Genomic DNA, 20242 nt, shown 5'->3' with positions numbered 1-20242 from the left:
AGTAGTGCTTTACCCAACATGGCAATGTTCAGGAGTCCTTGGTGGGCAGGCTTGAAGCCGGCCCGGAAGGCCAGGCAGCCTATTCTAGGTCACTTGGAGGGTCCGGCAGGTGCTGCGCTCACTGTGATGTGACGACTGGACGCACTGGATCGCAAAGGCCAGGCACCAATCGCCCCAAGACTTCCAGGTTGGGCTAGCGTGCAGCCGTGCGCTGTGGTCCCAGCCAATGGAAGCCAGGCGCAGTAATGTCAGGGGGCGGGACCCGCCCAGTCTGCGAATCGAGGTGTCCAATGACCTCCAGTCGCTCGTGGCTGGACCCACCCAGTCAACCACTGGCACTGCACTCATCAGCTATCACTCGGGCCAATTTGGCTGAGCTGGGATGCTCACATTGTCTCATTGACCGGCCTCACCAGGTTTGGGAATGCACACCAGCCACGTTGACTATACGAGTACAGCGGACAGGCTGCAGGGGCAGAATGAAGTGGCCTTGGCAAACAGCGGTTTCATAATTCCATCCATTGATATACCCGGGCTGCCATTGCAGAGAGCAAGCAAGGGGTTGGAGGTCATTTGCGTGTGTGCCTTCATGTCTGTAGCTAGCCAACTCGAATAATCGAATACTAATACATAAACGATTATTCGCTGCTAAATGGATGACCATCGTCCCCTTTGCCTGCTTGTATTCGCAATGCTTGCCCATCAGAAGCGCGCATTTAGATAGTGTTTACAACAATATTACAATAAGTTTGAGCGTGATATCGGTCAGGTGTCGCATGTGCCTCACTCGACTACCAAGTACTGACCAGTTAGCCACGACAAACATGCTTTCCCAAGGCCAAATAGTGTACGGTAACGAAATGTCGATACCTTGAAAATATCTCCAAGTCTACTGCTCAATATCACTAGCCATAATTGTGCCATTGTTCATGATTAATGTACCTCATGAGCTCGCTGACGAATGAGGGTCCCGCCAGCCGCCAGTCGTCATAGTAAGTAATCGGGCTTGGGCTGGACCAGAAACTCAACTTCTTTCTTCGGCCCAAAGTTAACGCTCTGCAGCCGCGCACCGACTTTTGACTTTCACGATATTCGTCGCATGCTTCTTCATTCTCACACCTCTGCTTTTCCTGGTTGATCGCATGCGCTTGATTCCCCGCAGCAGGCGAGCCATTCGTTCTTGCGACATGCATGCATTGTGCGACTGAGCTCACATCATGACGACCGCGTCTGCGCAGACGCCTCCAGCTCCGCAGCCACAGCACTCCTCCCCTCGCAACGCCGCCGGCTCATCAAAACCCCAAATGCTGGACCACACACTACGCTCCTCCTTCGCCTCGCAAGCGGACACGATACGAGATGCAAGCTCTGGCCAAGGTGGCGCCACGAGGAGGACGTCTCGCCAGGATATGAACGGGACATCTTCTCAGGGCAATGGCTCGATCAACGGAGAGACATCGCGGTTTCGCACGGGACCTCTCGGCAGCTATGGCGACGACAATGGATCGAACGACGAGGACGAGCGGAGACCGACGAGCGCCCCTGGACGAGAGAACGATAATGCCATTTCACGCGAGGCGCGGGACGATTCAGGCTCCGCGCGCCCTGCTCGACCGGGCAAGCCTCAACTGTCAAGATCGAAGAGTGAATTTGGACCTCGGCCGGTTCCGCGAGACGACACGCAGTCTGAGCAAGACCTGTCGGACTGGGGCGCGCGGCATGGCTTCGAAGATCACTATCAATCGGAGCAGATCATATCCCAGCTTGCTAATGTACGTACTTGAGACATATCGGTGGTCATAGTACTGACTTGGTGTATCAGAATTGGTGCATGTACTTTGCCGAGAAACGACACGAAACGACTGGCAAGCCCGGAGCGCTACCATACGAGCTGCAGGAATGGCGGCAGCGCGATCGGCTCAAGACTGTATCGGCTGCTTTGGCAGTCTGTCTTAACATTGGCGTCGATCCCCCGGATCAGCTCAAGACCAATCCGGGAGCAAAGCTGGAGGCGTGGACGGATCCCACCCTACCCCCAGCCCAGAAGGCTCTAGAGAACATAGGAAAGGCCTTGCAGGCTCAGTATGAGAACCTGGCCATCAGAGCGCGTTACAAGCAGTACCTGGACCCCTCGGTGGAGGAAACCAAGAGGTTCTGCATTTCTTTGCGCCGCAATGCCAAGGAGGAGCGAGTTCTGCTACATTACAACGGACACGGCGTGCCGAAACCCACGGCATCGGGGGAAATTTGGGTCTTTAACAAAACCTACACCCAGTACATTCCGGTGTCGCTGTTCGACTTGCAGCATTGGCTGCAAGCCCCGACGATATTTGTGTGGGATTGCTCCGAGGCTGGGAACATTCTCAACAACTATCACCGGTTCATCGACAAGCATGAGGAAGAGGAAGAGAAAGCTCACGAGGAGAATCCAGCCCACGAAAAGATCAACTTCAGGCCCTACATCCACCTGGCTGCCTGTTCCGTCAAAGAGCAGCTGCCGACCAACCCTCGCCTACCGGCTGACTTGTTCACAGCGTGTCTCACGACGCCTATCGAGATGGCTCTATGGTTCTTTGTACTGCAAAACCCCCTCAAGACCAACATTACCCCCGAGAGAGCCAAGGAATTGCCGGGCCGTCTGCAGGAAAGACGCACACCGCTGGGGGAGCTTAACTGGATCTTCACTGCCATCACCGACAGCATTGCTTGGACATCGCTTCCTCGGGATGTATTTCGAAAGTTCTTTCGCCAGGACCTCATGGTAGCAGCGTTGTTCCGCAACTTTTTGCTGGCCCAGCGAGTCATGATCGTCTACGGCTGCCATCCGCAGTCGTACCCCGTGTTACCAGATACCCACCAACATCCCTTATGGCAGACATGGGATGTGGCCGTGGATATGGCCTTGGCCCAACTCCCCATGCTTGAAAAGAAGGAATCGGACGGTATTGAATACGAGTATCAACCCTCGACTTTCTTCACTGAGCAGTTGACTGCCTTTGATGTCTATCTCGCAAGAGGTGACGCTCTGGCGCAACGGCCCCCTGATCAGCTGCCCGTCGTTCTCCAGGTGCTGTTGAGTCAGCAACACCGAGTGCGCGCACTCGTGCTCTTGGGAAGATTCCTAGACTTGGGGCCCTGGTCTGTCCAGTTGGCTTTGAGCATAGGCATCTTCCCGTACGTCCTGAAACTTCTCACGTCAGGCGCCAACGAGTTGAAGGCTGTCATGGTCTTCATCTGGTCAAGGCTCATAGCCGTCGACATTTCCTGCCAGGCCGACTTGATCAAAGACAATGGCTACAACTACTTTGCCCAGATCCTCAAACCATCGGAGCACCTGCCCGTGGTTGACGATTCAGAACACAAGGCAATGTGTGCTTTCGTGCTTGCAATGCTGTGCAAGGACTACAAAAGCGGACAGGTCGTGTGCAACCAGACTGACATTATGACATACTGCTTGGAGCATCTCCATAATCAGCAGAACCACCTGGTCAGGCGGTGGGCATGTCTTTGCCTCAGCCAACTTTGGCGAGACCTCCCAGAGGCCAAGTGGAGGGGAATCCGCGAGAACGCCCACGTCAAGTTAGCATACCTGGCCAAAGATCCCAACACTGAGGTGCGAGCCGCCATGATTCACGCGTTGACGACGTTCCTCGGCATTCCCGATTTGACGGAAGAGGTGGCAAGAATTGAAGAGGCGGTTGCGTGGACGATTCTCGACATTGGCAACGATGGCTGTCCCATTGTGCGTAAAGAGTTCCTGGTCTTCCTGTCGCACTTTGTCGTTCGCTTCGAAAGCAAATTTGTTGTCGCAGCCTACGAGCAGCTCCTTGAGGAGAAGGACTATCTGCAGTACCCTGCTCAAAGCAGTGACTTTGACCACAAGCCAGGTCTGCACTATGCTCGTCCCGAGAACCGCGACGAGACCGGCGGCGTCAAGCCTGACGCACAAGGCTTCTCCTACAACACGGTGTACATGGCCTGCTGGAAACACGCACTCATTCTGAGCGTCGATCCTCACCCGGAAGTGCAAAAGTCAGCATCCTTAATCGTCGACTACGTCCATCACGCGATCGCGCAGTCTGCTGTGGGCTCTGCCGCCTCTAGCCTCATGACTGACATTCAGCGCCGGGCGCAGCGGCAGGCCAGCCGGAATGCTGCCAGCTACAGCCAGAAAACAAGCATGACCAACGGGAGCAACACCCCACCGCTGCCGTCTCCAGGCATCCTGCGTCGTACGGCGAGCCTGCTGTTTCCTTCTCTTGTCGGTGTCGACGAGAAGCCAAGCACGGGGATCACGTCTTCCACGCCCAGGTCACCCAATCCCAAGGCCGTACATCCCTCGCAGGCAGCTGCACCGCCTGAGCAGAACGACGGGTCCAGCTCGTTGGGGCCGTATCATGTGTGCCGGGAACCCATGTCTGGTGCCTTTGAGGAGCGAGACCTCTCGTTAGCGCCCTCATTGCCACTGACAAGCGGCTTCTTGGACTGGTCCACGGAGTACTTTAGGGAGCCGCAAATGAAACCGACGGAAGCTGACGAGCCGGGAAGCACAGAGTACAACGAACGATTATGGAGGCGATCACGGAACGAGGCGATCCTTCGCGACACCCAGCCACTCAAGCAGTTTGCTGGCACGCATCGCTGGAACAACCAACTCGGCATCGTCAACAATGGTTCGCAGCCGTCAAGGATGACGTTCCATCAATTCGAGGATCACCTGGCCGTGTCCGACAACGGCAACACCGTCAACGTGTGGGACTGGAAGAAGCAGAACCGGCTGAGCCGCTTCAGCAACGGCAACCCAGAGGGCTCCAGAATCAGCGACATGAAGTTCATCAACGAGGACGACCAGGCCATGTTGCTCATGACAGGATCTTCAGATGGTGTGGTCCGGGTCTATCGCGATTACAACTCGGATAGCAAGATTGAGCTGGCGACTGCATGGAGGGCCTTGACCGATATGGTGCCCAGCAACGTCAACTCAGGCATGGTGTTTGACTGGCAACAAGTGACAGGCCGCGTGCTGGTCGCTGGAGATGTGCGCGTCATCCGTGTATGGCATGCTGCCCACGAGATGTGTCTGATGGATATCCCCGCTCGCTCGGGATCATGCGTCACGTCGCTCACATCGGACCAGATGACGGGTCACTTATTCGTCGCTGGGTTTGGCGACGGTGCCGTGCGGGTCTTTGACACCCGTGCTCGACCTCAAGACTCCATGGTGCGCAAGTGGAAGGACAACTCGGATCGCCAATGGATCAAGAGCGTACACATGCAGCGAGGTGGCCAGCGAGAGCTCCTGAGCGCGAGCCGCAATGGCAAGGTCAAGGTCTGGGACATTCGTATGGACTCTCCCTTGCATACGTTTCAGACAACGCGGGACACTCTCCGCACGGCCAGTGTCCACGAGCATCTTCCTGTCTTTGCTGTGTAAGTCAACATTGTGTGCGTTTGTAAGCGCAAGCTAACAGTCTACCAGGGGAACATCGGCGCATGCCGTCAAGGTGTTCAATCTCGACGGGATGGAGCTCTCTCGCCTGGAGCCGTACTCGAGCTTCCTGCAGCAGAGTCGCGGCTCGCCGATCTCGTCGACCGCATTCCACCCCCATCGCCCGATTCTCGGCTGTGCCGCCCGTGGCGATCATCACATCAACCTGTTCACATGCGACCAGGCGGAACCCCTGACGAGGTAGAGCCCCTTCAGGACCAGACCGTCCTCCTCGCTGAAGACGATCACCGACACGGAGGAGGAGCAGAGCAGTTTTGTCATGCTTTGAGATTGGCTTGATCTTATACAATTGTAATTTAGGGGCATTGATGCATAGTCACGTTTAGCGACGGAGAGACGTGACAGATGGTGGCATGGCGTTATTTGGCAACCTTTTTTTTTTCTCGATGTGGCTCTGGATACACTGGGTTCTAGCGGGTGGGAGTGGCATTGATTCCCCTTGCTTAGATATTTACCTTAATTAATTCGCACTTGGATGACAGCACATGTTGGCATTTTCTTTGACCTACCCACATGATGAAGCTATTTCAATGTTAGCGTCTGAATGCAAAACGAGTGTGCGCGCTAACAGACGCCACCCCTCCATGGCGGTTTGGCGGGGTCAATTTTGCACCCGCACCTGCCCCGCCATGACATGGTTTTTTGTACTGATGCAGTCAGTTCCATCTATCGGCCAAAGAGTCATTCCTTTTCTCACCTCGACCTCGATCTGCTCTCGTGACTCGACTACCTCTCAACACGGGTCAGCCTTTCCAATCGGCTCTTCCAATCACCCCTACTTCGAACGCAGCATCAAAACAAAACAAAACCGCAACCATGGCCGACAAACCGACTGAACCCGCCCCCGAGAACCCTCCCGCTGCTGCTGCTGCTGCTGCCCCTGCCGGCGGCGAAGAGGGCGGCGAGGCTGGTCCCTCCAAGAAGGCTCTCAAGAAGGCCGAGGCCAAGGCAAAGAAGGAGGCTGAAAAGGCCAAGCGCGCTGCTGAGCACGCCGCCAACCAGGCCGCTGCCAAGGCTGCCGCTGGCAACACCGAAGATCTCGCCAAGGACAACTACGGCCCCGAGACGAAGACGACAAAGGTCGATGCCGAGCGCGTACACCTCAAGGACGTGGGCGAGCAGCACCTCGGCAAGACCATCAAGCTGCGGGGATGGATCCAGAACTCGAGAATGCAGGGTGCCAAGATGTGTTTCGTGGAGATTCGAGAGGAGAGGAACTGGGCAATCCAGGGTGTCCTCGCCGCCAGCCCCGAGGGCAAGCCCGTAAGTAAACAGATGGTCAAGTGGGCCGGCGGTCTCAACCTCGAGGGGTTCGTGCTGCTCGAGGGCCGCGTCGAGAAGCCCCTCGACCCCGTCAAGAGCGTGCGCGTGAGCGGCTACGAGCTGCACATTACAAAGTGTTACCTGATCTCCCCCGGCCCCGAGGTTCTGGGCATGACCTTTGCCGTGGCCAACAAGGCCGTCACCAACTTTGACGACGAAGACGCCGCGCCCGCCGCCACGGGTGTCGAGGAGGTCAAGGACGGCGTGGCGAACCTGAGCGTCGAGGGCGTGGCGGGCGCCAGCATGATCACGCACCTGAACAACCCGGCCATGCACAAGCGCGCTCCTGTGCAGCAGGCCATTGCTGATATCCGCATGGTGACTCGCAAGCTGTTCGCCGAGTACCTCGAGGCCCGCGGCTTCAACCAGTTCGAGCCCCCGTGCCTCATTGGCGCTGCGTCCGAGGGCGGTTCCAACGTCTTTGGCATGACCTACTTTGACAAGCAGGCATACCTTGCACAGTCGCCCCAGTTCTACAAGCAGTACGAGATTGCTGGCGGAAGGAAGCGCGTGTTCTCTATCGGACCTGTATTCCGTGCCGAGGTAGGCTTCTTTTCCTCTATACCCCCCTAAACGCAATAGGAAAGACAGACTAAAGAGTACTAGAACTCGAACACACCCAGGCACATGACCGAGTTCACCGGTCTCGATCTAGAGATGGAGATTGAGGAGTCCTACACCGAGGTCATTGACATGCTCGAGGGCGTCCTGCTCTTCATCCTGCGCAACCTGCGCGAAAAGTGCGCCGACCAAATCGCCATTGTCCGTTCCGTATACCCATCGGAGGACTTTGCGTTCCCCGAGCCCGGGAAGGAGGTCCGCCTGACCTTTGCCGAGGGCCAAGCTCTCCTCCGCGCCGAGGGCCCCGAGGAGTTCCGCAACGTGACCGACCACGAGGACATGTCGACGGCCCAGGAGAAGGCCCTCGGCGCCCTCGTCCGCAAGAAGTACGGCACCGACTTTTACGTCCTGGACAAATTCCCCCAGGAGGCACGACCCTTCTACGCCCTCGAGGACCCGGAGAACCCCGAGATCACCAGGTCTTTTGACTTTATGATGCGCAACCAGGAGATCCTGTCCGGCGGCCAGCGTATACACGACCCCAAGGTGCTGGAGGCCCGCATCCGCAGGAAGGGCATCGACCCCAACTCGCCCGGCATCAAGGAGTACGTCGATGTGTTCCGTAGCTGTGGCGTCCCTCCTCACGGTGGCGGCGGCATCGGCTTGGACCGTGTGGTCGCTTGGTTCTTGAACTTGCCCAGTGTGCACCTGGCGAGCTTCTATCCCCGTACCCCCAAGAGACTGGCGCCATAGATGATGTGTGTAGACATTGATAGACGCACTGTAATGACAAATGCAAGAGATGACGGACCCTCGCTCACGAATTCTAAGTTTCGAGAACTCTGGCTCTCAAAGTACGCCGTGCTGTTGTGAGCATGGATTGTGTCCTGGGCTAAGGGGTCAGTGCTCTACGAGGAGCTACTTTTTGTATCGTGGCTCTTGTTAACAAGTGAAAACCTTCTCTAGTGGAAGTGCCATTTCCTTCACCATCTGCCTGGCCATTTCGACAGGTGAAGTTGTCCCAGTGTACACAGGCACGGAGTCCGTGAGCCCGCATATGACAATCCACGGGGCCGAGGCCAGGCTTCGTTCGAGAGAGCCTGGTCTCTCTTGTCCGCCCTTTGCGTCTCATTCGTGCCTCTGCTTTGACAACGGAGCCCCTTAGCAGCTTTAGGTTGGGCTAGCGGAACCCCGGATATTAAGCTCCTGTTTACCTGGTAATATTAGAGGGTCTACGAGGAAGGTTGAGAAACGCCACAGGGATCAGCTCAACTTGGAGGGCCGACAAGGCATCACATGCATCAATATCAGCCGATTGAGCGTGGCCATAGATAAATGCTGCCAGCTCTTGAGCATTGTTATACATGTGACTGGTGACCCGCCATCCATAAAAGGGTATCGCGAGCGTGGTTGCCGCGTCCGAGCCATCGTCGTACGGTGTGTGCCGCATGTCAGATGTGTAGAGGAAGTCTAGGCGGCGGGCTCGTCAGCGCCAGGAGCAGTATAGAGTTTACAGTTTCGTCTATCTGCCAATCAGGCCTGGCAGCAAGGACAAAAATGAGTCGTGGCCAGCGCTCCGTACGCGTACCGCATTTTTGCCTTTGACACCTCCGACGGTGATATGTCTCGAAGAGGCTGAAGCTCTACCCCCCTCGCAACTGTCTCCTACGGCGGTTTGATGCGCCACTCCTTGTGGCGGCACTCTTGCACTAATCAGGACATCGGCTCGCTTCGGAGAGTAAGCGAAGAACCTCCGCACAACGGTCTCCAAGCAGGTGTGTGTTGCCCGCGCGCTTGTTGCCGGTAGTTATCGGAGCTGGTCGAAACAATTGCCTCTGTGGACGTTGGGGTTTGAACGTTTAGAGCTGGAGCTAGAGACCAGCAGCATAGCCCATCAGCCTCATTGATTTCGAATAGAAACAAATGCCTACCAAGCCTTGGGCCATCGTGTGAAGGAGTAGCAACAGATAAGCCCAAGAAATGTGCAAGCTCATTTGGAAGAAGCCAACCATGAATTTGTTGATAACTTGTTGAGCTGTAGGTAGTTGCACCTACTTGTACGAAGTCGTTTCAGCTACATTGCTAACAAGGGTCCAGGGTAAGGGAAGTAAGGAACATGAACCATTGTGTAAGTAGTTCAGGTAACCCAGCAAATATGCTCGTAAATAGTACGCACGTCGTCAAAGTCAAGCTGCTACAGTGATTAATAATGCTCCGAGTACTTGTAAGTCGTGCTGTCATCACTTGCACCTTATTTGCTTTCAACAAATGCTGCTTAACGATGTAGACCCTCTCCCGATGGAATTTGAGTTTCACGCGCGCGCGTGCATTTTTAGCCTGAGCTCGAGGCGGCATGCGCTGTGGGGGATCCATGTCCCCGTAGTGGAACATGCAGTGATGGCCATGGAACGGTCGTCGGTAGCATGCAGTAGCCGGCACATCACGGGCGGGCGGGTACATACGGAGTAATACTGCGAAGACCGTAACTGTTGTCGAATGATCCGAGCCTGGTGCAACAATCTTGTTCATGCCAGCGTGTACGAAGTACCGTCGATGACTGGACCGGCAGGTTGTGCACATCTGCCACCTCACATGCAGCGGCCCAGCCTCAATGCGCTCCATGTCCCAGTGCATTAGCCCTGTCCGCTACCCGCCTGCCCGCCTGGAAGGCTACTACATGTACCTTTAGCTGCTGGCAGCTGCCCGCCTACAGTGACTGGCAGGCATGTCCCGCCCCATCCACCCAGCCATCCACACCAGGCACTCCGCCAGTCATCCCTCCCTCCATCGCTTCGGACCCCTTCCCCCCCCGACCACGCCAGACCAGGCATCGTCCATCAATCCCAGAGTCCCAAACTGTGGTACGCTACCTCAAATGCGCCTGGTCTGGCCTGGCCTCAAACTATCAACACATCCTCTGACAGATAATCTGATCTGATCGGAGCCCCCTTAAAACCGCAACAGACCCCAGGCTTCACCGCTGCCGCAGACGTTGCGACAGCCCTCACCGTCGCTCTTCCACCAACGGAGCAGCTCCATTGTATCCGTATACGTAGCAGCATTTTCTCCCTCGGATCTCTCGTCTGGGCCTCTCGCATTGACCGACCGACCAGCCAGCCAGCCAGCCAGCCAGTCAGCCAAGTCGCCATCATCACCATGGACTTCACAGGCAACTTTCACTTCACGGCCGCCCAGCCATACCACCAGTTCATGCCCATTCCACCGCTGACCCCGTCACACTCGCATTCTGCACCATCCGACGATTTCAATTCGTCCTCACCTGTGAGTCGAGACATATTCATGATCGACATTCGCGCGCTCTGCCCTGACTCCTCCCCACCCTTCCACGTCAAGGAGGAGAGCTTACTTCCTTGTCCCCCCGCCTTACCTGAGCATTACCATAGCAATACAATCATGCAGACCAGCCATGTGCGTACGTACGTAGCGGATGACTGACAACGACTGGACCTTGCAGGACAACTTTGATGGTCCTCACCCCAATGACCAGCGATACAACGGCTTCGACTTTTCGCAGCAGGGCTTCTCTCAGCCGCCTCCACAACAGGCCTCGTCCAGCTTCACGGCAAGAGCCGGAGGGCCTCCAACGCCTCCTGGCCAAGCTATCTTTGCACAACCGCGGCCGTCAGTATCAGGGGCTCCTCTCACAAGCAATGGCATCAACGGAGCGAGCGAGTATGGGAGCATTGAGCAGGCGGCCAGCGAGTTTGTCGCGCGGGCCAAGTCCGAGGTGGACGACCTCAGCAACGGGCGTGCAGGCAGCGAGGAGGAGAACATGACGCCCGCGCAGCAGAAGCGCAAGGCCCAGAACAGAGCTGCGTAGGTCGACACCAAACTGCCCCCTACCTACGACGCATACCCGCGTGACGACTGGAGACTAACGTACGGCCGGGCAGTCAGCGAGCGTTTCGCGAGCGAAAAGAGAAGCACGTCAAGGATCTCGAGGTCAAACTCGCCGAGCTCGAAAACAACCAGCAGCGATCCTCCGCCGAGAACGAGCGTCTACGACGCGACCTGCACAGGATGATGACGGAGAACGAGATCCTACGTGCGACAACAGGCAGCGCCACCGGGTCACAGGCCCCCTCGCAACCCCCAGACCCCACGACAACGGGCCCCATGCGGTACAGCCCGACCGACTTTGCCTCGAATCTACTGTCCGGCCACAACAACCAGACCTTCTCCCATCGCATCGTGCAGACCGCCGATGGGCAGCGGTTACTTGCGGCCGGGGCGTCGTGGGACTACATCATCTCGCACGAGCTCTTCCAGAAGGGGGTGATTGACATTGGGAACGTGAGTGAATATCTCAAGGCGCGCGCCATGTGTGACGGCCAGGGACCTGTCTTCTCCGAAAGGGACGTTGTCGATGCCATCCAGGCAAGCGTGTCTTGGGGGTCCGATGACCTCTTGTGATGGGCGAAGCATCTTCTATACGTACAGCGGGGGGCGCATGGTCGAGATACGCTGGGTCAAGAAATTGCAAAGGCTCCGGCGTTTAGCATTGGTAGAATTAGGGCTTGGATATCAGCCCATGGTGGGCTTATCTGTCTGTGACTTGGGAGTTCTTTGGGATGGGTACATTATCATCAGGGGTATATTTGTATGCGCAGCAACTCTGTGATATAGGCGAGCCCTTCACATTTTGATTCAAGTGTTCGGAGTGTGCGCAAGTAACAGCATCAATGCGTAACGTGTCGTTAATCATGAAAATACGAAATCTTCTAGGTCATACCAACGCCAGGCCCCCTCAAAACAACTCTCTATCTATGTACTCAAGCCCACGCAGCGAGTATTAGGGGCAGCAAAGTTCTTCAGTGCCGGTGTTCTCGTCTAACTGCCGCCCGGCGGTCTACCCAATCCGCGTCCTGGTCCGTGGACCCGCGTCCCCTACCACACGCCAGCCTAGCTTACTGGGCCTTCTTGCTGGCCTCGTCCTGCCCCTCGACGTAAGGATGCTTGATGGTCAGACACCAAATGTCCAAGTAATCGCAGATTGTCACAATCACGTCCACGACGAAGCTGCCATACACACCAACCGCCAGGCCCAGCATCATGAACATAAAGGCCACCTGATACACGCCGTCGCCGAGTGCACTCGGCCAGCCAAAGCCGAGGTGCTCCTGCAGGAACGGACCCAGCGAGTCAAAGACGCCAAAGGTGAGCGGGATGCCGAGCACGTTCCAGAACGGGAACGGGAGGTGGACGAGATGCGCCGTGATCATCTGCCCGACGCTGTAGGCGTTGACGACGCCGGCGAAGACGGCGAAGGGCACGAGGTGGTTGTGCAGGATGTTGGGCTGCAGGTACAGGTACGACACGATCATGGCCCAGACGCTGAAAAAGGGCACGAGGCCAAAGAGTGCGTAGCGTGAGCGGTCCCCCCTGGCGCGGCGCGCACGAATCACGTTGAGCGAGGACTCGTACGTGTTGAACGCGCAGACAATCGTGCCCTGCACCATGTTCCAGTCCACAAAGGACAGGTTGTAGAGGGCGGACGGGATGCCGAGGTCGTCGGGCACGCCAAACGTCCGCAGCATGGACTGCTGCCAGATGTGGCCGCCGCCAAAGTAGCCGGTCATGGCGTAGACGCCAACGAGGATGAGGACGCCCTCGACGGGTCCGTTGACGATGCCCAGCGTGAGGGTCTTGGTGTGATACTCCTCCCACGTCTGCACGTAAAAGGTGAAGAGAGCTATACTACCCGTCAGCGACCGTGTGCCAAAGGGAAAGGAGAGACTTCTCCTCTCGCGCAGATAGACTTACATGCAAAGAGGGTCGCGACCGTTCGCCAGCCCTGGCCCATGTTCTGCGACGCAGCAAAGATAAGAACACCCAGTCCAGTATTCAGCGCATCCACTCCGTGATCAAAGAGCTCTCCCAAGGGACCGGATTGTTTCGTCCTCCGTCTGCGATACTCGTCAGCCATGCGTCTCTTCTATATAGTTTCGCGCTTCCGACTCACGCTTGCGATCCATCTACCGCGTCAAACGTCTGGTAGAGAAACAGCCCAATAGCCCAGCTATAGTACACCCAGCTCGGGCAGTCCTGGTCGAGCGTCGGGTTGTACCACAGCACCGTCATCAAGTTGGCCACCACAAACATGAACCCCGTCAGGGTGATCAGGTTGGGCGCCATGCTCATCGGGAAGCACTTGATGACAACATTGGTGTAGAACGGCTTGAGGATATACTTGGACGTGAGCGAGCGGTCGACGGCCGAGTACTTGTATTCCTTGAGAGCAGGAAGCTCCCGTTGTCGGACGTACACCATCGTGTTCGGTGTTGGGTTGGGCGCGAGCGAAGGTTCTCTTCCAAGCAGGTGTCGTCTGCCTTGTGGTCGTCGGGTCACTCGTGTCTCGCCAGGACGTGCAGTACGCAACGCAACGCAACGTGGCTGGCTTTGGCGATGCTTTTGGTGAAGGGTGGCCGGGCGTTGATGGGTGCGTGTGCTGGCTTCTCTGGAAAATTCCACCACGCGCCAAACTGGGTTCCAGGGACCGACCCCGACTCGACTCACGCCCAACGTCATGGCTAGGACGTCATTGGCTCGGCAGCCACAGCCGACCACCACCACGAGACAACCCTCATTCATCCTGGGACGCTAATAACAGGGTCTTTCTAAGTTAATTCACATCAAACCTCGGACTAGACCTGACAACAGAATCAAGAATGCTTTTTGTTTTATCTCACTATGGCATCTCCCCTACTCTTAATCACCGCCACGGTCCCTGTTCCTAGACCCCCATCCAACCCCGCTTCTCACGATAGAGCGACTCGCGACATAAGTATACAGCTCTCCCACGTATCGAGAAATCAAAATACAATGACCCAAGCTGAACTCTGCATGCAAGGCTCAAATACCCCAGACTCCTTCAGTTCGCCTGACCAGCGTTATAATGTAATGGTTCCTGCCGATATCATCTTGCTGGCATCCCCCGAAATTCTTGCTATGCCAAAGGCTAGGTGTACTGTACAGTCTATGAGCTGTTCTCATGTTGTTCCGGGCGAGCAGACTGTTGGTTGCTGCATTGGTGCTCGCGCCACTCCAGCAACGTCTGGAAGGCGGCGTTGAGAAGCGGCTGCGCGTGATCAGAAACTGGCATCTTGTTGGCCTCATCAACGCTGATGGGGAGATGCTGGTTCTCAGCTTTACCAGGTCGTCTATCGCCAATCACTCCAAAGGAGTGCTCAAGTCGACGGAAGCGGGCGTCGACGACTGCCTCTGCGGTGGACTTGCTCATGAAGCCAGATCCAGCATACCAGTAGGTGTCCGTCAGCTCTTTGCGCGCCTGGATACTTGTGACACTGGGGTAACTCGTGGCGGATACCAGTCGAGAGTCGCCAATGATAGGTGTCTCTGGATAAGACAGCGTCTGGTCAGCTTCTCCGTGTGCTGCCATGATCTGTCTATGGTTTTCGAGGTGGTGAGTAGGGTTCAAGCTGTAGCCATACTCAGGCTTGTGCAACGAATAATCATAGAGCGTGCTGGTGGCTACTGATTGCACAGTCGGGCTCTTTGAATCAAAGACAGGGCATGGCGTAACGGAACGGCCCGTGGAAGGATCCCAATCATCTTCGGTATCCCGCAGGAGGCTGGAGGGACGGTGACTATTGTTGCCGCTGTCCCACTCAACACCGAGAGTTTGCCTCTGTGCCCGGGTTTGGAGAGCCTTGAGAGTGGACTCAAACGTGGAAGCGCGATACTGACGTTGACCAGGAGGCCCGGCAGTCAGAGGTCGAGGAACTCCGGAGCCTTCTTGGAACCCTGACGTGGATTGTTTGTGGTTGTAACTGTTTGCGACATCGTCCGGGCCGTCAAAGGGACACGGCTCCGCCATGTTGTTTGCCTGGCTGCTGTTAGTTCTTCCTGCGGCTGCAGCGGCTAATTGCCTCGCAGTAGCATTGCCAACCTTTTTGGGCGATCCAATTGAGCCCAAGTCAGCCTTTTTGGGAGACGAATTGAGATGACCCTGCGCGCCAATGTTGAGGCTGGCTGGCTTCACGCCCTGCAGCGCCTTGCGAGCTCTCTTCTGGCTAGGATTGGGATAGGAAGCCAGATTCTGGAGAGACTTGAATGTCATGCCAGCCAAGGGATCCATGTTGATAAACTCGTCATCAGTGTTACTCTCGTCACTCTCGTACAGAAGCGTAGATCTCTCGCCGCCGTCATCGCTCACTTCGACGTCGCGAGATGGTGCAGTGACCGAGGGTAGCTCGCAGTCAAAGGACAGCTTCTGCGGATAGACCTTGGCCATGGTATGGTCTGTGTCATTGAACAGAGTCGGGTTGACAGCGCGGTCGTAATTTTGCTGCAAGGGCGAGTACTGCTCGGGGTTTGTTCTGATGGGAGAGCAGTTGGGCAGCGGCAGAGCGGCTAAGAATGACTTGGGGAGCAGACTCAGGTCGGTCTGGTAGCCGCCCGCAGGCCACTTGGACAATCGGCCGCGGCGAAAAGGAGCTTGAAGCGGTTGCGCGGTGCTTGGGTTGTAGATAGTCCCGGCTGTGGTATATGTGGGTTGTGTTTTTGCGACATTGCCAGTATTGACGGTCGAAAGGCACGTCGCAGTGGAAGAGCGCAGTGTTTCCATCATGATGCTGCGGAAGGAAGAAACTGGTCGGAATGGCAACGAAATGGCGGATGAGCTGTGGAAGGTCCAAATCAGCTGTTTGCTTTGTAGGTGAAGGAGTGTTCGGTAGCTGCCCATGGGCTCTTGAAAGAGTGGTGAGAAGGAATGTCAGGGAACGATGAAGGCAGATCTCCCGTTAACAAATGGTCAGAATGAGAAAAGGCGAAGAGAAGGTTGAAGGTAGTAGAAGCTTCTCAGCTCATATATCTCAGCCGAGAGTGAAGTGAGCCAAGACGCAGGGGAAACCAGACGAGCGTGAATTGAGGGCCACGAGAAAACGACTCGAGTCTGGCCCCAAGACTTTGATGCAGGTGCAGCTTGGTTTGACACTTTCCATATCAGGTACAAAGAAAGAGCCAGTCACTTCAGCACTCAACCCATGCGGAAAGAGCAACCAACCTCGATCCGGGTCCTCGGCCACAGAACATGCAGAACACTGGCATTCGCTCTCTTGCAGACTCTTTCTCCACCAAAGGTCTCTCTCGAGTTTCCTAGACTCCAGTCTAGTCCCTGATCTCCATGTTGTTTCTTCTCTTGAACGGTGCGACTGCGAAGCAGACTCCTGCGAGAGTCGTGGCAGGGCTCCGCGCAACGACCGTTGAGGTTTGCGAAGTGGCTCGCAGGTGAGAAAGTGCGTTCAGCAAGGTGGCACCAGTAAGTCGGATGAAGAGTTCGCGTCACCAGACTAAAGTTCAGCTGAGTTTGTTGCCAAATAGAAATGATGTATGATCTGATGACGTAGAAGTAGACAGATGTATACCTTACTGAGATGCAAGGCCAGAGTATTCGCCAGTTGATCGCGGTCATTAATGCCCTCGGCGTGTTTATTGAAGACATGAGAACTGCACAGAACGAACGCTGATGTCCGTTCCAGCTGTATACTACCTTGACGTCGGTCCGGCCCCTATAACCCATCGTCCAACTCTTTCGTCTCCGCATTGCTGATCAACGGTATACGCCGCAAAGTACGACAAGTCCTTTTGGCCCAAGAATCCCCGAGAGAGCAAGTTCGCCCGTTCCACGCATGTCCATATAACACACAGCATGTCCCAGCAGTCATCCAGCTCTATCAACGCAAACAAAAATGTGAAAAGAGAAGAAAGTGAAGCGTACCCATCCGGAAAAGGAGAAAAAGAGAGGGCCCAAGACTCAATGTGAGGTGAGAAGAGTCTGAACGTAGAGTACTCGTAAAGGATGAGGCCAAGTAAGTGACAATGTCTCGCGGCGAAATGACACTCCCGTACTGGCGAAAGTTTCGGTAAAGGAACGTAGCGAAGGGAAGCCAGCTGGTGCAGTTTGCTGCAGACTGGCAGCGTTATATTTGATCAAAATTGGGAGGACCTGTACACGCGCGAACGAAAAAAATAGGAGGCCAGCAATGCACAATCAACTTCCAGGCTCTAGAGCGGCCCAGTTGGGTAGGCACTGCCTGGGATCATGCCAGGAGCTCCTCCAGCCGTGGCGCTGGGTCCTCCACTACGAGGTCCACGAATCTGGAAGTCGGGGTTGTCGAGGATCATGTCCTGACGCTGCTGTTGCTGGCGATGTGGGGGAGGCCCTCGGTGTTGGGGCATTGGAGGAGCCGGGTTCCATTGCGGGTTCACACCTCGTTGGGAGATCGACGTGAAGGTAGATCTCTCGGACTCGGCTGGACTGCGCGCGCCGCTGTTTTGCGCGTGCACATCCTCGTATATGGGCTCATTGCCATGAGGGTGCAGGAACCCCTGCTGCGGGCCTTGTGTGGGCGCAGCGAACCGAGGATCAATGTCTTCATAGTAGTCTGCTTGGTCGTGTTGCGGCAAGGGCTGCGCGTGAAGAGGGGAATGTGTCCGTGGCGAGCTCCGCCCCTGGTCATTCCACGCTTGACGAGCTGGGACGAACTGTTGTTGCCTGGGTAGCGTTAGTACCAGGTTGTATTGACATGAACGGCAAACTTACTCATCATTGCTGTACACGCTGCCGCTCATGTACGTGTCGTGTCTGTCGGGAGATCGACCCTGCTGCAGTCCTACCATACCGGCAACATCTGAATCGTTGTCCCGCAACTGGCCGTTGTAGGGCTGGTACCCCTGGTTGGGATCGGCAGGGACAGATGTCGCATCCATCTCAACAGCCTGACCCGATCGCCCATCATTTGACATTGGGGGCGGAGACTCAGCACGTGGCAAGTTGTAACCCTCGGCACTGTTCCCTTGGTACCCTTCATAACCACCGGCGAGGTTCTGTGCCGACGACTCCGCACTTGGGTCGGTATAGCCGTTGGACATGCGGCGGCCATGCTGCCCGTAGCCATCAGCAGGAGATGGACGCCGGTCATAGTGACCAGCGAAGCCTGGACCAGGCGGTGGCGGGTTTCGGCCACCTCGCATAGGGCCTGGTCCATATCCTCCACGATGAGGTGGGGGAGGCCCATAACCGCCACGGCCTCCACGGCCACCACGAGGGCCATATCCGCCTCGACCTGGTGGGCCGTGGCCGCCTCTGCCTCTCACCGGTGCACCGTACATATCGAAACCACCGCGGCCTGGGCCATGTCCACCCCGGCCTCCACGGTAGGCATGTTGAGAGCCTCTAGAGCGCATACTTTCCATAGAAGGACCTCTGGCCACGCCGTATGCATCGGTCGGTCCATTGACGGGTGTCCCGAACCTGTCGCGCGAAGCAGACCTCATAGGAGCGTTGATCCGAGTTGCTGAGTCGCTCAGTGTGGCAGCGTCACCCGGCCGGCTCCCGTGAGGGCCAGCCGAAGGGCTCCGTTGCGTCAATGGAATCTGTTCGTCGCTGACTTGGTCGTCCTTTTTGTGTTGTTCAAACGTGGCGAATGTGGGCAACGAGTCGGTGCCGCCGTTGGCGCCGCTGGATGCAGAGACAGCAGGTGCCACGTTGAAGCCCATGGGCTTGGTGGGTTCGCGGTTGTAGTAGTTCTCGCCACTCATTTCCGCGTTCTCGGCAATCTTCTTTCTACGCGTCTTGCGGCTGATGAGCGAGCGACGCATCATGCAAGTGACCACGCCGCTGAGGGCCACCATGATGGTCGAGGCAAGCACAATGTAGGTGCCCCAGGCCATGTGCGGCATGAACATAAGGGCATCGACCACAAAGGCTGCCGCACAGACTAGGAAAGTAATAATGGTGAAGACGAACGAGGCGAGTAGGTATCGCGAGGAGTGAGAAGGCGCATGAAAGTGCGACGTGACAGCGAGTATGAACATGACCAGGACCAGCAGAGCTGCAACCGGGTGAAGAATGAGAACCATGGACAGGGTGTCCCGCACACTGTTGGGCATGTCGAAAGCACTGTTGTTATCCTTCAACTTGCTGTCTGCAAGGGATTAGCATCTATCCAGGTGGAACGCTAGGAGGGAGGCTTGCCCGTGTCATAGCCAATGCCCAGACTCGTGCACGAGCCGTCAGGTTTGCAGTACCCGAGGACGCCAAATGTGTAGCCCTCGAATGAGCCGAGTGGGATGGAAGTGATAATGGGCGCTGAGAGCACAGCGAGGAGAAGCAACGCGAACGCTGCTGCCAGCACCACTGACAGCGGCGTGGAGGGTCGCAATCTCATGGCGATGGAGGCCCGTCAGGGCTGCGCGCGTCGTCGAGGCGACAGCAGGCCGGATGCTGTGTGGCGATGAATGGGAAGAGGATTCGTAGTGAGTGAGAGGAATTATTGTCGTATCGTTTGCCGCGTCGTCCTCATGTCGATCTGTGCTGCCCTCCTTGTACCAATCGTGCAAAGCGATCCGTGCGACCTGTGGCAGAAGTGTCGCGCTTCCTTGAGCCTGCGACCGAGCGAGCGTTGACTGGTACAACGCAGCGTCGCTCAAGGGAGATGAAATGAGCGGAACGGTGATCGACACCTTGTGACGCCTCTGTCGCGATGAAGTCGTCGTCGTCGTAAACGTGGAATAGGCGACAGTTCAAGCGCCAGGAGCCTGACTGGAGGTGGAGGAGATGGGTCGATGGGCGACGGAAGACTGGACTGGAGTCGGGCGGCACAGGGCCACAGACAGGCACAGCGACCAACTGGCTGGCTAGCGACTCTTGGCCCTGGCACGCTGATGCAAGAGCTCAGAAGGGGAGCGAATGGAGATCCCCCATAAGTGGATCGGGAAAGTAAAAACGGGTCAGGAACCCGACTCTTGGTGCGGGGGTCTAAGCCTCTTCAGGCTAGCCTCCACCCCTAGAGATGCACCACTGAC

At 56.4% G+C, this 20242-nt stretch overlaps 7 protein-coding genes across 7 annotated transcripts; 3 read left to right on the top strand and 4 right to left on the bottom strand.

Moving 5' to 3' along the window:
* Nucleotides 1–1027: 1027 nt before the first annotated feature.
* Nucleotides 1028–6020, top strand: F5Z01DRAFT_717424 (putative meiotic regulator-interacting protein). The gene is made up of 3 exons (XM_046266538.1): nt 1028–1772; nt 1823–5430; nt 5480–6020. Exons 1-3 carry the CDS (start codon nt 1218–1220, stop codon nt 5691–5693), a joined length of 4377 nt encoding a protein of 1458 aa, XP_046122647.1. The 5' UTR covers nt 1028–1217; the 3' UTR covers nt 5694–6020.
* Nucleotides 6021–6325: 305 nt separating this feature from the next.
* Nucleotides 6326–8146, top strand: F5Z01DRAFT_632790 (uncharacterized protein; the record flags this gene model as incomplete). Its single annotated transcript, XM_046261887.1, has 2 exons — nt 6326–7375; nt 7439–8146. 2 exons carry the CDS (start codon nt 6326–6328, stop codon nt 8144–8146), a joined length of 1758 nt encoding a protein of 585 aa, XP_046122646.1.
* A 1983-nt stretch (nt 8147–10129) lies between these two features.
* Nucleotides 10130–12103, top strand: F5Z01DRAFT_643997 (uncharacterized protein). Its single transcript, XM_046262757.1, has 3 exons — nt 10130–10675; nt 10869–11230; nt 11308–12103. The coding sequence occupies exons 1-3, from the start codon at nt 10550–10552 to the stop codon at nt 11825–11827; spliced, it is 1008 nt and encodes a 335-aa protein (XP_046122645.1). The 5' UTR covers nt 10130–10549; the 3' UTR covers nt 11828–12103.
* A 218-nt stretch (nt 12104–12321) lies between these two features.
* F5Z01DRAFT_632788 (CDP-alcohol phosphatidyltransferase) lies at nt 12322–13684 on the bottom strand (the record flags this gene model as incomplete). Its single annotated transcript, XM_046261886.1, has 3 exons — nt 12322–13106; nt 13178–13320; nt 13377–13684. The coding sequence occupies 3 exons, from the start codon at nt 13682–13684 to the stop codon at nt 12322–12324; spliced, it is 1236 nt and encodes a 411-aa protein (XP_046122644.1).
* Nucleotides 13685–14390: 706 nt separating this feature from the next.
* F5Z01DRAFT_670426 (uncharacterized protein) lies at nt 14391–16004 on the bottom strand (the record flags this gene model as incomplete). The annotated part of the gene is made up of 2 exons (XM_046264559.1): nt 14391–15260; nt 15324–16004. 2 exons carry the CDS (start codon nt 16002–16004, stop codon nt 14391–14393), a joined length of 1551 nt encoding a protein of 516 aa, XP_046122643.1.
* A 261-nt stretch (nt 16005–16265) lies between these two features.
* On the bottom strand, nt 16266–17282 carry F5Z01DRAFT_215401 (uncharacterized protein). Its single transcript, XM_046258169.1, has one exon. The coding sequence runs from the start codon at nt 16977–16979 to the stop codon at nt 16413–16415; it is 567 nt and encodes a 188-aa protein (XP_046122642.1). The 5' UTR covers nt 16980–17282; the 3' UTR covers nt 16266–16412.
* Nucleotides 17210–19803, bottom strand: F5Z01DRAFT_215407 (SUR7/PalI family-domain-containing protein). The gene is made up of 3 exons (XM_046258170.1): nt 19413–19803; nt 17979–19362; nt 17210–17930 (listed from the first exon to the last, which is right to left on the bottom strand). The coding sequence occupies exons 1-3, from the start codon at nt 19603–19605 to the stop codon at nt 17441–17443; spliced, it is 2067 nt and encodes a 688-aa protein (XP_046122641.1). The 5' UTR covers nt 19606–19803; the 3' UTR covers nt 17210–17440.
* Between the last annotated feature and the right edge of the window lie 439 nt (nt 19804–20242).

This window comes from Emericellopsis atlantica, assembly GCF_019669845.1.
Source record: "Emericellopsis atlantica unplaced genomic scaffold F5Z01scaffold_2, whole genome shotgun sequence".
Lineage (NCBI taxonomy): Eukaryota > Fungi > Ascomycota > Sordariomycetes > Hypocreales > Bionectriaceae > Emericellopsis > Emericellopsis atlantica.
This window is presented reverse-complemented; position numbering and strand designations above follow the sequence as displayed.